Below are 18,537 nucleotides of genomic sequence, written 5' to 3' on the forward strand. Positions count from 1 at the left end.
AGGCACACACTTTGCCTCATTTCCTTCACGAGGATTGGTCACATTTTGTTTTTCTGTGTTAAATTCATAATCTGTAAACCTCATCATGTTTGGTTTTGGGAGGCAAAGTCATCTCCACAGAATTCATTTCCATACTCAATTAATAACAGCGAGGGCAGGGCAGGCCAGAGAAAATGCCTCGTGAAAGCACATGCTATCTCATGATCTATCATAGTGATATTTCCCTCTGGAGCACAGGCCCCTCTAAGCCCTGGTCTTGGATCAGCTTTCCCGCCGTCAGACTTTAATGATTAGAGCCATGAAGTGGTGCCCTGGGCCTTGGCCTCGGGGCAATATCCAGGTCCACCTCATAATTCATCCTACTTTTCAACATCTCTGCAAAGCAGCGTGCTGTACTGGATCCGAGAAATCGTCCCTGGAGCAGGTAGGGGGATGCAGTTATCACCAGAGAGGGTCAGAGGAGAGACACATGGGGCCCAGGGAGGAGCACTGGTCGCGGGACTACTGCCCCTGCCGCCCCCTACCACTATCAGACTGCTAATAAGAATGAAAACAGGCCGAGAGGAAAGAGTGTCTACAGTATGTGCTGCCATCTAACAACGTCTCTGTCCCATAGCACAAAAACAACTGTATCCCTCAAACGTAGAGAACACACCCACATGAACACCCGACAGAGCATGCATCCCATCATTAAAGCTATACTGAGTGAAAACAGCTACCATGAATTGGCAAAAATTTGACACAGATGCAAAACAGGATTTTAAAAAATGAAGAATCTATTTGTAATAAACAAAAGTGGACACAATCCTAGTGTCTAAAACCAAAAAAAGCTTTCTTTCTTTTCATTTTTGCTTATTTCTGCATCTCTGCGGCCATTGTTATAACACTGTAACACCTCCAGCTTTCAATAGATCGAGAGGCCCTGTGAAAACCTGATTAAATATTGAAAATGTTAACGCGACATGCAGATAAATATGTTCTGAGTGCCATGCTGGGCACAGCTGAGCCCCAACGCTGAAAATCAATACAGCCCTGGCTGCCCATGGCCCTGGAGGAACAGAAGGAATAGGTCACAGTGGCGGCCTGTTCCCCTGTCTCTCTCTCTCTCTCTCTCACACACACACACACACACACACACACACACACACACACACACACACACACACACACACACACACCTCTCAGGCAAGGGTGAGCATTCAATAATTGGATGGAGTGAGTATCTGTTGGAGCAAGAAGTCTAAAATGCAAGAAATATGGAGCATGAAAATTATGCATATAAGCACAAAAAGGATTATTTCTGATGTACAATTACTGCACTGCACAATAAAGACAATTAATTAAATCAAAATAAGACAACCTCTATCATCACAACAGCCAAAAACCATCCTAAGAGCAGGTAGAAGAGAATCACTCAAACATATAGATGCCTTAACAATTACACTCTTACAAACCAATCAGAAAATCTACCGTATCCGAACAGAGTGTGTGTTCTTCCAATGGCAGAGCGCAGGCCAAGTGTCCCGGCTCCTGATTGGCCCATAGCGAGGGGGCTGGTCTAACCTGATAGGTTGCGGTGGCATCCGTGCTGGTGTCAGTCCCCAGGCTGGCCAGCTTCTCCTTCATGCGGAGGTGGGAGCGCTGGCGCACGCAGAAGAAAGTGGCGGACACTGCCAGCGCCACCAGGATGAAGAGCATGCAGAGGACGGAGAGCAGCAGGAACTGGCCTGACTCCACCCTGGTCTCCTTCACCACGGGGATCTGGGTCAGGCTGCCCCTCTGGAGGACACACACAAACACAGAGAGAGAGCACAGTGTCAGAGCAGTAAAGGATGCCACTCTGTCATTTTTCTGATTGATGTGCTCTTTTTTGATTTACAGCAACCTCCATATCAAGTCTGCAGTGCATCAATTTTCACCTGAAGGCTTGTCCTGACTTTCCCGTGAAAAAAAATGTGGACTAGACAGCACCGTGAGTGCTTCCTTACCTACCTCCACTTCCTCTCCCGCTCTTTCCTTCCTCCCACCACCACTGTCTGACCCACCCCCACTCATTAGCCAGCTGTAATACTGGCCTTATAATATGCATTCAGACTCAGTCAACCCCTATTACCAGCTCATGTCCAGTGCTGTGTCCACACTGTGGCCCACTATAGATATTTACAACCCCATTTAGTGCTGGCATGGGGCAGGCTGGCACTGTGCAGCTACAGGAGGATGGGATACTAAAAGCTTGTGCTTAATTAGCTCCTCTGGTCCTGAGTTTGGCTGGATTAGGCCCTGGCCCAAGCCGCACAGCTAATGGCTACCAGGACTGTAGAGACACGGGCACAGCCCAGTCTGGACCTTCATACATCCACCACCAGTTGAATAGAAAAGCCTTTTCGAAAATTCACACCCATGCTGCATGTTAATTCAAACAGGAGGGTATAGGGGATGTCTCACTATGGCAGAATTGTTTTTAATGTGCTGTAATATCAACTAAGCGATTTGTATCAGCCTAGGTTAAAACACTGGCCTGTAGTGTAGATAATTGGTCCACTCATGGACATTTACTGTAATGATAAATTCCCTGTGGGCCCCACTGATACGGAATATTTTGAGAGCATAACAGCGATAATAGGAGCAATAATTGGGAGGGATAATTAATGATACCTAAAATGTAGCTGCTGTTAAAGATTTTCATTGCTGATTGCATTAAATGCAGACATCATGCGAAGTTAGTTTACTCAAAAAGAGAAAGATGCTATTTTCCCAACAAAATCTGCTTCACATAAATCATCCTTCCCGTCCTCGGTGACTGACACAAAAATATGTAGTTTCTGTAAAAGCCAGCTCTCCACCGTCTTTGAGCCAATTTTATCAGCTGCATACATGCCAATAGCTATGCATCTGCAAAAGGGCAATATCAATAACAGCGCACAAATACATCAGCGGGCTCCTAATTGTCTGCATGCAATATTGAAAGATGGATGGTTGAAGTGAATCAAATCTAGAACATGAAAAAAAAAAAAAATGGCAGAGCTCTGACATTTAGCCTGAGGGGTCTAATGGGCCGGCTGAATGATGGCTACATCTTGTTATACCATTTTCAAAACAAGACACTTCACCTCAGACCAGTAACAATATGGTTTGACCTTGTGGCTCGTAATTGCCAATGTTTTAGCGGCTGTGCGGATGCCCAGGTCTTTTCGATTACTGTGTTGGGCCTGACGACAGTTGCCGTTGATTGCAATGGCTGTGGCTCGAGCATGTAGTTTCAATCAAGCATTAAGAGGTTAGTCAACAACTGAGAGGTTTGAAGAGGCTCATGTACGGGTAACAGAGGGGAGAAATGGCCTCGATCCAGTGAGTCGTCTGTGTTCGGTGATCAAATGAACATACACACAGCAGGAACATTTAGAAATGAACACAGTTTTCATTTGCTAGAGTACTTTTTGAGAATGTATTTCAGCCACCATCCTCTCTGACTTAATTACACAATAAAAGACTGAACATATAGCACCTGAAAACCCTCATTAGCTCTAATATTCAGCATATTTTGCAATGTAGACACAGCATGTCACATCGGTGTAGTGCTTCAAGACTGCTGCTTCTGAAACCAAAGTGCCCCCTACAGACATACTGGTCCAAACCTGCTTATCAACTCCAAGCTATTCCCTTAGACTAAAATATTTTCTCTATTCCGGAAGAGACGACAAGTCTTATCGAGGTAATCAAAGACGTGGCCCTCCTCAATCCGTGGCTACTCTTGAAATATATGCAGGTAAACACCTTGAAATGAATAAAAAAGCATTTCCACTGTGGGAGAAAACAGGCTTGAAATGCACTGCAAGCAAAAAGAGTGTTTGAAGGTGGTAATCGTGTTAGAAAGAAACCAGAGGAGATACAGAAAGACAGAGAATAGAGGAGGAGGAAGAGGGGGGAGATGTGAGGCTAAGAATTACCTTCATGGCCCTTTAGAGTTTTGCTCCTTTGCTTTTTTAAAAAACATTTTTGTAGTTATTCTATTTTACTATAATTGGAGCATGACTTAAAAACAGATTTGCCTGACTGAAATATTCAAAAACACTGAATCACTTTAACTGAAGAAAGCATTTGAGTGGTTTCACATCAATACACGAAAATTATTTTTTTAATAAATCAGACTAAATATTACCATAATCAAAACTTGTACATTTTTAATATGACTGTTTATGCAGGATTTCTTATTGAAATTTAAGATCCATATGAAATATGACTGAGATTTTTTTTTTTTTTTTCCCTACATGAATTCTACTTCCAATCAAAATTCACCTTTTAAACCTCAATAAATTCATTTTTTTCATTCCTTTCGAATCATGTTCAGCACGGCCATTTTTGTTGCTCCTGTGCAGGATCCAAACTCGCTAACAGACTTTCCTCCTCTGTTCCTCTCTTCTATTCATATTGCCCCTGTCTGGTGAATTAGCCAATCTGAGAGGAGACAAGGGGCAGATGGATTTCGGTGTCCTGGATTATTCAAATGATAGAGGAAAGGTCAGGCGGAGAGGTGTTGTTGGGGCGGCTGGCTTTCCATTCACTCCCATCACAATACCTTTAAGAAGCACAAGAGGAATATCCTCCAAAACACACAACTGCCAAAGCTCAGCTAACCCTAATCCAAGGAGATTTTTTTTTTTTTTTTTTTTTTCCAAGTTGGAGCGACTATTGAAGATTTAAGAGATGTGAAATCAGCTACATATGAAGTGGTTTCTATGAAAAAAAATGTGACTGGTGTACCTCCATTATCAAAAAAGATCACACATGAAACACTAAATTCATGCTATTTTTCACAGATCTTTGAAAACACTGGAAACACCAAGTACTAATTTTATAAATGCAGCACTTGTGGAAATTGGCCTATTTTTTCAGATAAATACATAAACTCTAAAAACCTTTGCAAATAATCATTAATTTGTGAGAAAAAGCCATTTGATGGAAACTCATCTGCTGCAGGATTTTTTTTAAATTTCTAATCAATCCCACTATAGATGGAATAGGAGAAGAGCTCAGATGCATCAGATTTAAATTAGATCAAGATAACTGCGTTTATTTTCTTTTTCTTTTTTTTTAAACTCAACACATGATTAAAAGAGTGTAATTTATGCAGACAGAGCGGATTTAGCAGCTTTCAGTTCTCAGGGTCTGTGAGTTGGAGCACCAGGCTGGATGAACCTGCACACAAACTTTGTCCCCCTCAGCCAGATGTGCTCGCACAAACCACCGGGCTCAAGCTCCCGTTTTACAGGAATGCTTCGATGATCTTACGCTTGGATTGACTACACTTGCATGCATGTTGCAACACTTCGATGGCGGATCATATTTCATAGGGTTTTTGGACCTTCGATCTCCAGCAGAGTCTCGCAGCACACAGGATGAAACAGAACGAAACCACAAAACCACAGCGCCTAAAATACTGTGCAACACACGAAAATCATTTTCATCCGTAAACAAAACCAGCTTTCAACGTGATGTTAAGACTACTGACAAGTTTTCAAGACAGGTCCATCGGGGCGCCTTTTACGCATTTGACGCATTAAAACTTGCAACACAGCAATGAAAAAAAAAAAAAAAAAGAAAAAGAAAAAGACAGACACACGTTTCAAAGCTAGAAGATAATTACCCAAATCCACGTCGCGGGGCAGAGCGCACATTTCGCAGCAAACGGAGGATGCTGTGTCTTGTATTCCAGAGAGCATGGCTAACCACTGACGCCCGCCGCAGCTCCAAGAAGCGTCTGTGCGTCCCGGCCGCCCACTCAGTCCGCTTCTCCAAAAGTTCCCCTGCGAGGGTCCCATGCGTCCCCCAGCGCCAACAAAAGAGCGCGGCTTCAACACGAAGATGAAGAAAAAGAAAAAAAAAAAAGAGTCGGAGAGAATAAGAAAAGGGAGAAGAATGTGGGATATGCCCGCCTGATTTTCCGAGCCTCGGAAGAATGTGCAGAAGCCCCACTAGTGAGTCCTTTCAGCGTCTCTGTGCCAATGAAAAGAGATGGGGAGGTGGTGGGGTTGGGTTTTTTGCGATCATTTAGTTAAGGCTGAGCCCCTCCTTATATTCAGCAGCTCAGGAGTCCCCGTCCATTGCACATGTCATATCCACTGGTTGCTATAGCGATGCCTCCACATGTTGTCGACAGTGAATGTTCAAGGAGCGATGCCTGGCTAATAGGCTTGCGGACCGAGGGGCGATATGAATGGACATAGGGCTAGACACTCATTTGTTGAGCTACTAGGGGTCTCTGTGTTCGGTGTGTGAATTGCTGTTTTCTCAGGCTCTCCTTTTCCTCTGCTCCCTCTCCCAGGGATTCAGTTATGTGAGCAGAATAAGGGAGATGGGGCAGTCTATTCTTCAAAGTAGGCTTTTGCATTCAAAGCTGAAGTGAGCACTATAATAAGAGGCTACCACACAGTACAGTAGTTGTAAACTATATGAATGCTGTATGGGACATTGGGTGCAGTCTGAAAAAATGCTCAGCCTAAAGTAAATTGTGTATAATTGGCTAAGTCTTTTCTCTGCTTCCCTCCAAGATCTGCCGGAATAAAGGAAATAGAGGGAGGAAAATTGCAAGTTTAACAAGTTTTAAAGATAAAACTCACCAAAAAGCTATCCTAATTAGCAATCAGTCTGAAAAAAAAACGGATCCAATGGAGAGCAACAGCTGCACTTAGCAGGGAGAGAGAGAGAAAGGGGGATTATGGAGAGCACAGGGAGAGAAAAGGAGAAAGAAAAAGAAAAGGGGCGGTGAAGAGAGGAGAACGGGGGTCCTGTCAAATGCAGATGACGAGTCTTGGGGAGGGAGGGGAGGAGGTGGGGGGGGTGGCTGTGTGACGGGGGGCTCTCCAGTTTATTTTTTCCATTCAGAGAGCACCCCCTCCTCTTCTCTATTGTCCCTCTGTGTGACAGCTGGAGTTGGCAATGTGAAGGGGAGAACAAAAACGAGCTCGCTGTCCAGCCTGGGTCCGTGGCCACATCGGACGCCACCCCACCTTCAAAAAGCAGAGCCAACCAGACGGCCCGCATTGACCAAATCTGATGCAGAACACACTCAAACTGACTCAACAATTTTTTTTTTTTGCATCCCCAAAACTCTTAAATTCTAGACGATGCGTATGATGCTGCTGCAGAACTGAAATTAATCACGCATTTTGTGATTTTATGCTGTTCGTTGAACAAGATTTGTTCCATCCTTGTATGCCACAGAGTGACACTTTTCACGTCATGCTTTTTGCATACTGGCATCCTCATTTATCAGGAATTATTCAGAGTCCAAATTCAGTTTTTCTCCTGCCAGAGGGCCCAAAAACGGTCCGACCACCCGTCGACAGAGAGGCGAATTTTTATCTTGCTGCGTTCAGTTTGAATGCAAAAAAGAATGGCTGCAGTGCATGTTGTTCCACGAATGCAAGACACACAAGCAACCCAGCAATGCATGGTGGGAGACTTTTATCACGACTGCCAGTGAGTGGTTTTATTACTGGAAAGAAAGAAAGAAATAGAGGCTCCCAGAAGTTAATCCCCAGAAAATCAGTCCCTACATTAAGTCAACCATACGATCATATCAATCCTGTTGTCTGGCGAACTGGAAGAGAGCCCTGTTCACTCTTTTTCATACGAGATACCCTGGTCACCCACGTGTCAGTCCTATCTAAATCCAACCTCATCCAAACAGGAGCATTCCCCTGACACCACAGAGAATGGAGGAAAAAAAGGAGGGAAAAAGAAACCAAGAAGAAGACGCCATCCTCACCTGTTCTTTGAAGGAAAACCTGACTTTGGCACCTGTTGTTTTCCTTCACTTGAACTCTGCGTAAGTGGACACATTTTCACACATTTCAGCCACCACTACGCACCACACAGTACGATTTCACAACTCATGTCACATCCTCCAGCGAGGCCGGTGCTAATGGTTATCACACCAGGGAGGTTTGACGTGCATCGATTCATTCGCACAAAAAAACCTACAAGCAGTCAAACTCAGGAACGTACTGAAGTCACTCTTATGGTCACTGGCGATACTCGTGGTTGCTGTCACACCTGTGTGTTCCTCTGGTAAGTACTTCCTCGGGGTAACACATGTTCGAGCAGTCGGCGTGAGTCCTGCAAGGCTTATCTGTCCTCCTCTCCTGTGCTGCTCCGGTGTTTGCCTCCATGACACACTTCTCATTTCTAATAAAAAAGATGGAAAAGCGGCGAACGTGTTTAAACAACGGGAGAAAGAGGTATGCGGCACTTCGCCGTGTCGCTGAGAGAGGGGGATGAGGAATGTTAAACAAATGTCATGATCAAGTGCGCTACCTGAGATGGCAGAGCAGAGACATCCACTGACGCTGGTGCATGTGAGTTGACAAAAGGGATGAAGAGACAATAACTTAGATGTTTGCTTGCACCTACAGCCTGAACAGTTTTGAACATATTTACATGTTTGTCCTCATGTGTGCAATCTGAATATACATGCACAGGCGTGTGTAGGTCTTGTATTGCAAAATACACATGCATGCACACATACAATACATATAACTGAGCGTGTATACCTGCAAGGATACCTCAGCGTGACCACAGAGAGGACAGAAACTGTAATATATTTGAGCAAACAGAAGAGAACACCTGCCCAGTAGCACACTGTGCCGGTGGTCCACATACCAATCACACTATAATGATATCAGTGAGAGGCTAATACCGTTTACACTGCTGCACACCAGTGCTGCACAAGAAACCAACAGCTGCAATGTGTACCTGCAGACTTAACTAACGTGTGATACCGTTACACCAAAAATAGTTGGGGTTTCTGCTTGGCTCTTTGAAATGGGGTGCAATAAATTATTCATAATAATATCTGAGCACGACTATTGCTGCAGCTCCATTTGGGAAGGTGTTGGAGGATTAGTTTCAAACTGTAATGCGGAGAGAAATGTATGCAAAACAAAAGACATTTGGGTGTTCTTGGTGTTTTTTTTTTATATCAGATCCACCAGCTATTATTGTTGCTGCTGAAATGATACTAAAAGACGTGTGCGAGAGGGAAAGATCTAGACTAATCTGGGTTTTACTCTTTTTTAATGTTCTATTTCCATGCTTATCTTTAACATTTATAACGAGACATAGCTGTAATATAGGCGGAAAACAAAGTTCGGTATGAAAGTCTGTCTGGATTCCAGTGATGTAATTTTGGTATATTGTTAGTTGGTACGACTGCGGTTTGATTTTGCACTTATACAGAGATCAAATGGAAAAGGTGACACGTTGCTCTCCCATCTTAACTCCCTTTTAAACATCACTTACGGTGCAGAAACTTGACAGTGAATGTCTTAAATGCATTGAGTCTTGGTGAATGTGTGAGATGGAGAGAGAGAGAGACAGAGAAACACCATATTTCCTAATGGATGATGTTCAAAGACACAAAAAGGTCCCATTTCTAGGTTTTACTTGAAACATCTGAATTGCTGTGTCTCATGCTCCTCACTTGCTCAGAGACGAACCATTCAAATCCTGTGTGTGTGTCAGCCATGTCATTCTGGTATTTTCCCCAGATGAGCTTGTTCAAATAGGCCTCTTTCTTATGTGAATCCCAGCCCAGGCATTGCCCATGCCAAGTAGTTCAAAGCAGTAAACATCAAGGTAAATGCTATGCCTGTCATCTCGACTATATTTAAAGCAGAGAGGAAAACCCACACACATGCACAACAATGTGCACTTCAAAAAGAAACAGTGTTGTGGCGTCATAGCCTGGGGTACAAAATCACAGCATAATCTGTAAAATGATAGAAAATGTTGTAATCTATGAGGATGACTACAAAGTGATACATATTGAGCGCTCATTTTAATCTCTTTACAGATCGTGTGTAGGCTATTATAGTTTTGCTAATGATTTATGCTATATAGGTTAAGCAGCCATAAATTTAGCTGTTGATTTAGCAGATTTTATCAGTTGTAGCTAGCTAGCTAATTAAGATAACATTAGCTCCTTTAGTTGGTTGGAATTGCTGCCTTCAGGTGACTCATTTTAAGACAACAAGTCTGTAAAAGAGATTATAAATGTACACTTGATGGTTGCATGTAGATAATATTGTGCTAAAAGACTGAGGCTAAAGCTACATATCCCAGGCAAAAAGCTAGCGCCCTGATCAGATGATGATCTGTGCAGAAGGCGTGGAGGTAAAGAGAAAGCACTCATATATTGCTACCATGCTGCTAGCATTTCACTAAACTCTGACTTAACTAAACACAAAACGCTGGCTGTGCTTGTTATGAACAGGGCTTTGTTTTAACATAGAGCAGATATACACACTGCTAAATCTAAGCTATGGCATATAGCGACTGAGCAGAGAATGGTCACTTAAATAAAACTCTTGCAGAGAAGACAAAGTCGTCAACTATGTTTGTGAAAATTGAGTTTACTTAAAGTTTTCTTAATTTAAGTTGCAGCCTTAATTCCCAACTGGCTCTAGTTGACAGCAATGATCCTTTCTACCTGCAGCTGTGTTGACAATAGCAGTATGCCTGACAAGGGTAATGTTCATGTTTGCTAAAATGCCAGCCAAAATTAATTGAACCAAGTTAGCAAACGGTACACACACCCAAAAACTGAAGTCAACTCAGTATTAGTGAAGGTGTTTGCACTGCGGTCTGAGAAAGCGCAAATTACGCTCAGATTTGCATTAATCACAAAGGCAAGAATTATTTTCGAGATGTAATTAGTTTTTGATGAGGGATATTACAACAGCGGAGGTGAAAAGTCATTAGACAACAAATAAAATGGTCAGGTCCGGAATGTGATCTGAGTTTGCTAAAACACAACCCAATCACAAAAGGTAATTGAAGGCAATGCTTCATTCTATTGGGTGAAAAGATAAAAGAAGAACGGCCACGAAAAATCTCATCCGCACCTCCACAGCCAAAAACAACAAGGAAAACACAGAGGTTTTAATTGTTTTGTTTGAATGGAATCCACACTACTTTTAGACTATTATGTTCTCGGCAGGCTTTTTTTTTTATCTTGGGGAGAGATAAAACTGCAATTAATTTTGAAAGGGGGGAAAACAGTGAGACAATACATCAAGTCACACATGAGTGGTGGCAGGCAGGGATATGTGGGCTGCCGCGGAATAACAGAGGTAGTCAAAGGTAGCATTCATAATTGAAACCCCAGTCACAAGAGACTTAGTGGGCTGGGAGACTCTGATACTGAGACTGACAGTAAAAGGACAAAGAAGTGTTCAGTGGAGAGCACAGAATAACTTCATGGGTTCAGTAGGATGTGTCCCCTCCACACCTGGGTCCACATACCATCTCAAAGGCTCTGAAACACAGTATTTCTCAGTAGTGCTGAATTTGATTGTACAAAGAGTTCCACCACAATCTCAGAAAAATGCATAAGCACTGCTGCTGGGGATTGAACTCAGGTCTTTATTGTGTTGGGTGAGTGCTTTTTCCAGTGCACCCTCCAGCCAGCCAAATCAGTGTGCTGCCTTAACTGTGGGCAGCTGTGGCTCAGGAGGTAGAGCGGTCGCCCACTCATCAGAAGGTCGGTGGTCAGCGGACACAGTGGTCAAAGTGTCCTTGGACAAGATACTGGACCCCGAACCCCAAATTGTGAGCGTGGGTGTGAATAGTTATGGCTCCTGATGAGCAGGTGCATGGTAGCTGCCTTGTGTCATTAGGTGCTTTAAACGGTCGGTAAGACTAGAAGAATGCTGTATAAATGCAATCAATTTACTCGACTGTTTTCAGTAACACCGGGATTAGACTAAAGGATATGTGCCTGATAGTAGCTTGATTGAAGAGATATGGGGTGTCAGGAAATAAAAAGACAAGAGAATTTGCCTTCCCTTTACTAGTTCGTCAACGTCTACAACATGAATCTTGATGGTTGCCAGAAGTCTGTCATTCAGGTCATGAAACACTGCAGGTCTGACATGTATCTGGGTCAAGTCATGGCAGGAGTTTAAGGAACCATGATCACCTAATCTGAAATAACGACCATCTTGAAAGACACTGAATGGATAGTTCAGGTTTTTTGAAGTGGTGTTGTATAAGGTGCTTATGCACAGTCATCACGTAGATGGTGGTCAGCATGTTCCCAGTTTGGAGAGGCAGACAGGAGTACTGCTGTAGAAAGCAAAGCAATGTCCTGCTGTGGACAGGGTCAGCAGCAAAACGTATTGTATCCACCTTAAAAAACGTCCACCTAGAATAATCAACACCAGTTTAAGTGTACTCTTCAGTATATTCACCACTTCACATTGCTGTCAGACAGTGCTTTCCTGTGGCACTACACTACACTACCCACTTTAATGTTGCGCCATCTGATCCTTAAATAAGTGTGCCTTCAGGCTAAATTACAGATACGAATTAGGATCTTAAATTGGAACTATTTGGTACCCTTAGACAAGACGAAAGGGTTTGCATCTGTGGACATTTATGCTATGTCTGCTAAGGTACTGTCCAAAGGTCCTCACACTCCAGATGGCCTTCCATTTGTGTCCACAGTAGGGTTAGCAGTATACTTAAAATGAATGAAATCTGGCATGTTCTCAAGGGCTGTAGACCTGCAGTTGGATATAGCAACTTGGGCAAGCACACTCCATGAGTCTAACCTGTTTGTTCAGTGATGTCTATGGCAGATATGTGGTCTAGCGAGACACAACTTGAAAACAACTAAAAACAGCTGGAAACAAGAAGCCTCAAGAATTTCTGTGGAAAATCAAACTGAAGCTATGTCCAAACCAATCATGGCTCCAGTGGTCAGGTACAGTTGAGGGTGTGCTGATGGTTAGCGATCCATGTTTGGCAATCCACGCCTTTATTGTCAAATTCTTGTCATTTTGCCTGTTTAAAAACGCTAAATTCAATTTTGTCTGGAGTGTACAGCCACCCTAATAAAATTCTTATTCAAATTACCCCATGAGAAACCCTCTCAGGAGATTAGCAGATAATAATCTTTCCAGTTTAGACTAAATGGAAACGATACATAATTCTGATCCCACTGGATTAACTTCATCGGACAACCGACGTCACGTGTCTCCACCCGCACCTGAGTGTTGCTGGACTGGCAGCATATTGAGGCCCCCTGCCTGAGCATACACACTGGTGATCAGCCACAGCTTGTGTAAGTGAAGATATAGATGTAGGACCACAGGAGGCAGTGCGTGATAGGCTAAGGGTCGTATCACTGTAAATGCACGCAGCCACCGCCTCATAAATTCTCATCAGTGTCTTCATTAAACATTTTCCCTTGTTATCACCATGACAACGCCGGGCCAGCGTGCGCCCACGGGGAGAGGCGTGTGTGCCTGTGTAACCCTGGGGGTTACTTACGGGGTAACTTGGCACAGACGCCAACACCCAGTACCTCTCCTCCAGACTCACTCTTACTATAGGGACAAGGCGGGGGGGGGAGTGGAGTGGCAGGCGGCCAGGAACACTAGATCTGTTCCACAGCGATCTCACTTGACAGGCACTGGCTGCGTCTGGACTGGAGGCAAGCGCTCTGATTTCTCTCTTTAATTACTGCAAATCGGAGGAGCCGCAGCCCATGCTAATGAAGCCACACCAATCAGCTGGGGGAGAGTCAGGGGCCTCGCGCTGGAAAACAATCCTCTGCACGAACAGAGCTGACACTCTGCCTGCCCAGCGCCGCAGCCCGCCTGCGTGTCTCGCTGTCTGTCTGTCTCACAGCTCCAGCAGATTTATAAGAGCAGTCTGCCCCCGAGCCAAACCAAGCAGCACCGCTCGTCGAAAGAAACCCCTGTGAATCCCTAATGAGACCGCTGCCACAGCTGTAGTACGGTATCAGCCGCCTGTTTGCCGCTCACATCTCCCATCGCTTCACACCACAACCTCTGACAACAATACAAAGTATGGCTGATCAGAAATTCTGAAGGCAAAATTAATTATGATTTATGTCAAGATTTTGATGGCTCTGTAACGTAATAATACATTGACGGCTCATTATTGTAAATGCATATAATCAATCTCGCCTATTTTCATCCACAAACATAATTACACTGTATGGCTTTTTGTGAAGCTGTGATGATGTCTTTTTTTCCCTCCTTCTTCAAAGTGGATAATGTAATGAATAGTGACTGACATGTGATTGCATGTATTCATGGACCTGGATTGCCAAGATCCTTTTGCCTTTTGTTGTTTCCAACAATGAAATGTAAGTCCTTCTATTAGTGCTTGATGATAATGAAGCCACAGAAACTGACACATTTTATATTCCCCAAAATTATACAGAGTGGGAGATGTTTAGTTTGTTAGCTTTGAATGAAACTGTGGGAAACAATTACAAGATATACCAAAGTAATATGCAGGATTTGTGTCATTACTGTTTGATATTCTGTATGTTTTAAAGCTGCATACATGTATCTGCACACTGGCCTCATGATTCAGGTTTGGTGCATTTGTAGCAGCTTCTGTTTATGAGCAGAAAATCCTATTTTTATACAGACATCCACCTGCACCGCACTGGGTGTTAGCAGCATCTGTGTGTTTGCCGCTAACACCCGACATGATGAGCATGTCTGTGAATGTAAATCGGCATGATGGCAACCAACTGCACATGAACATGACTGTGATATGTAAAGCAAAAATTCCATCACAGCAGGATGCTTCTCCAGTTCACAGCACACTATCAGCGTCTGATCTTTGCCACTGCGTTTTACCTTCACATGTACGCCACATTTGCAATGATTGCATCATATATTAGGATGAAAGACAACATATATTACAGCAAACACATTAAAGAAATGTCTTCAGTGCATGGCTAAAGGGCCTAACATCAGTTGCTGATTGCTGTCAGATTAATGATTATTAGACTTAATTAAGTGGCCGGTGCAGATCCAGGTAGAGCAAAAATTACAGTTTTAATTTTCTACAACTTTCTGGCATAGTTTTGATTTAAATTCAATATACTGTTGCTCCAGAGAAAAGCATGAATCTCCAGATTTGGTTATTTTTAATTTTCCATAAAGACAGAGAAAATTCTGTGACTGCCTAAGATAAATAAACCATTTAAAACCCAGCGGATTAGCTAAAAATGCAATGTCACAAAACTGAAAACAAGCTGTTTTTCTGAGCTTGTGAAACATTGAAGTTTTGCAGGTACGTGGCTTTCACAGGAGTGAAATATGTATATGAATAACTATTTATTATTTTATATAAAATACATGAATATACACTCATTTACAAAGGATAAAATCAGGGGATCTGCTAGGTAAGTGGCCTTTTCAATTGAAGTCTTACAGCTATGTGTTGCTTTAACAGGTATAATGCACAGAATATTTATCAAATACTTATTGCCATGTCTATATATTGTCAGGCCATTAGAGCACAGTATTTTCAAGCAGTGACACAGCCAGTAGATGTTGTAAAGCCACTTAGGAGCAGAGTGGTCTAGTTTCATTTCATGCTTTATCACCACAGATAGAAGATTTTCATACACCCTCCCAAGTCAAGGTCATCATATAAAAGACCATAACAGCTCATCAAGCAATTTAGTTGACCTTGCCATGCAGAAAGTAACCAGCAGTTACAGCAGGATTCATAATTACAGTCAATTAAAGTCAATAAAAGATGATATGACAGTTGATTACATTTAATTTACTGAGAGCAAAGTGGTTTCCGTATTGTGCGCTCGCTGAGCAATAATTAATCTACTGCCTCACATCAACCACAAACTCAAAATGTTGGGTTTCCTAAAAAGACAGCTATGACTAATTTATACATCAGGGTGAGCAAATGATGACAGTATATTCTCAAATGTGTAGCTTTTTATTGAACATCACTCTTATTGCTGGTTATTGCTTAATTTACAACCTGTGCCTTGTCGATCACATCAGAAGCACAACAGCACTCCCCTCATCTGAACTCCAAGCAACTCAAAACTTCCCCAAAATCCTCCAACAACTAAAGCACAAGGCACTCTGGGCTGAATTTATATTGCAAACAACTACTACTGCCCTGATTTTGTCATAATGTTAAAAAGATTACCATGGGCCACCGCTTAGCCTGCAGCAACGGCTTTTCCTGCTGCCGTCAATGCTAAGGTGCCAGATGCGCTAGGCAAGTAGCCGCATGATAAATGGCAGAAGGTGAGAGCTCTGTGGCCGGGACCGGGAGCACCCTGCCCCTGGATCCCGCTGCCAGTCCCTTGGCATGCAGCTTGTCAGGCCAAATGGCAACCACATCCCCCTTCAACACTGACATTTAAAACCTCTGCCATGGTATCCAGCTGTGGACACCGCAGGTCCCCCCCCCCCCCCCCCCCTACCCTCAGCCTCCCCCAGGCACCCAGCCCTCACTGCTGCTGCTGCTGCCAGACACCAGTTGACAACATGAACAGCCGGAGCTTTTGTTCAAACAAGTGTGGCATCATTTAGTGAAAGTGCAGGACAATGTCACACCTGTAGATAGAAGTTACCTTACACTACCTTACGCAGAAGCAGATTACTGGTATTTATCAACTGTGGGCAAAGCGGGTGTGGGGGTCACACATGGGGTCATAATCTCAGCCATCAATTAACCATTAACTAAACTTGGACTGCATCATATTAGGCTAACATTAGCTCCTGTTCTTTATTAGATTTGAGGAAGTACACAAGCCACCACATCAAAAACACCTCTTAGCCCTCACATGCTAACCCTAACCCTGGCAACATGAGACCCTGGGAACATAGGACTACCTCTGAACAATGCTGCTTCATTATTTCTATGTCTTCTACATAGGTTATACAGTGAGGATGCTAACATTTGCCCAGGAAAAGGAGCTTTAGCCTCAGTTTGTTAGCATGATAGCCATCAAGGCCATATTTCTGAATCTTTCATGGGATTTTCATTTCAAAAGGAATCAGCTGGACACATCAAAAACTCAGTCGGAGACATTCAACCCGTGAAGCTAACGTTAGTTTAATTAGCTAGCTAGCTACAGCTGATGTAGATCTACCAGTGAATACTATAATTTAATTTCAATAGTGAATTTGGCATAATTACCATTGTAAACTGTTTGTCTAGACACTGACTACTTTCAGTAATTTTCTATGCTTATTTACCATTATTCCACCATGAGTATTAAATATAGAGCTGCAGTAGCTCCATTGGGCGCCTACCATGTACCCTAAGAGTATAACGGCAGCATAGAAATCATAAGCTGCTACACCAGTGGCAGCTCAGTTCAGTGATCACCACATAGGGAATTTGCCGTGACGAAGTTGGAGGGGAAGCAGCGGGGTGTCCAGTCAGTCTCTGGCTGCAGTCGAGAGTGTCATTATTTCCTCTTAAAATATGCCAACCAGGCCAACCTGCACCCACAAGGATGTCATTGGAGCTTTTAAGTCTGCTTTGAGAGTCATGGAAGTTGAATGTTGTTGAATAATCAAAATGGCTGAGCTGAATCAGTGATTTCCAACAGATCCAGATCCAGAGGAAATGTTAGTTAACGCTTTACGTCACTCCCATCACACTAATATATTTGTGTATTTATAATATATACGCCTAAACTACAGGAACAAATGCATTGTACCTTGAATGTCAGGACTAATTACTGTTTCCTTACTCTTACTCTATTAGTTTCTGTGGATAACTGTCCAACAGTAGGTGGCATGATACGGTGAAACAGCACAGCTACGATGACTAAAACATAAACAACAGATTTTTTCTCAAACCACCGACAGTAAACATCAGGTTTGGTGTCAGCACGTCAGATTCAAAGCTCAAGAGCCTCTCTCCAGATTCTCCATTTTCTACTGACATTTAACAAACATAAAGGGAGAAATCCACCGTAGAAGAGGCAGAATTTAAAATTCCTCCTCTGACAGTAGCCTCAACTGTCTAAAATGCAAAGCAGCTACAGAACAGGACATGTTGCAGTTTGAGAACAACTCCAGCTGCAAGAAGTCTGTCATCTCTTGCTGCTACTGTGCTTTTACTAGAAGTGCTGCTGTGTCGACCCACACCAACCAAATATAGAGTCACCAAAAGTCTATTAATTCACTATTCAGGCTTATTGCTTTGTAAGGTTAATGGAGAGTATCCCAGTATTGAATTATAATTGCAATATGCAATCAAATAATCAACACAACTAATTCCTTACGTTGACAAATGAGAGCAATCGTGTAAAACACCAGTTAGTCGATAAACCTCTTGGCGTAGCAGCAGTTTTGGGCCTGTTTCTGCTTAATTTTACATATTTCTATTCAATTTGCTTTTTTAATCTTAATGCCTTAAAATAAATGCGTTTGTTTTACTCTTTGTGCACTCTAAATACAAACAACAGTAACACATACATGAGCAATTTGTTTCACAAATTGTAGACGCCATCATCCAAAGGCCGGGGAACACTGCAAGAAGAGGTTGAGCAATTAGTTTGCCACTACTCTGATCACTGATTAATTGGTTAGCCATTTTTTAAGCTAAAATACTGAATATCCTCTGGTTCCAGCCTCTAAAATGTGAGGATTTAATGTTTTTCTTCGTCATATCTGACAGTAAACTGAACTTTTGGTTTTGGACTTTTGGTTG

General features: G+C 42.9%; 1 protein-coding gene across 1 annotated transcript in view; it reads right to left on the bottom strand.

The window, feature by feature from the left end:
- Nucleotides 1-18,537, bottom strand: part of ptprn2 (protein tyrosine phosphatase receptor type N2) — a 125,102-nt gene that overhangs the window by 27,097 nt on the left and 79,468 nt on the right. The window contains exon 12 of the mRNA XM_070986509.1: nucleotides 1,564-1,779. Coding sequence (XP_070842610.1) covers nucleotides 1,564-1,779 — 216 coding nt within the window. The remainder of the gene's footprint in view (nucleotides 1-1,563; nucleotides 1,780-18,537) is intronic.

This window comes from Chaetodon trifascialis, chromosome 18 (genome assembly GCF_039877785.1).
Source record: "Chaetodon trifascialis isolate fChaTrf1 chromosome 18, fChaTrf1.hap1, whole genome shotgun sequence".
NCBI classification, from domain to species: domain Eukaryota; kingdom Metazoa; phylum Chordata; class Actinopteri; order Chaetodontiformes; family Chaetodontidae; genus Chaetodon; species Chaetodon trifascialis.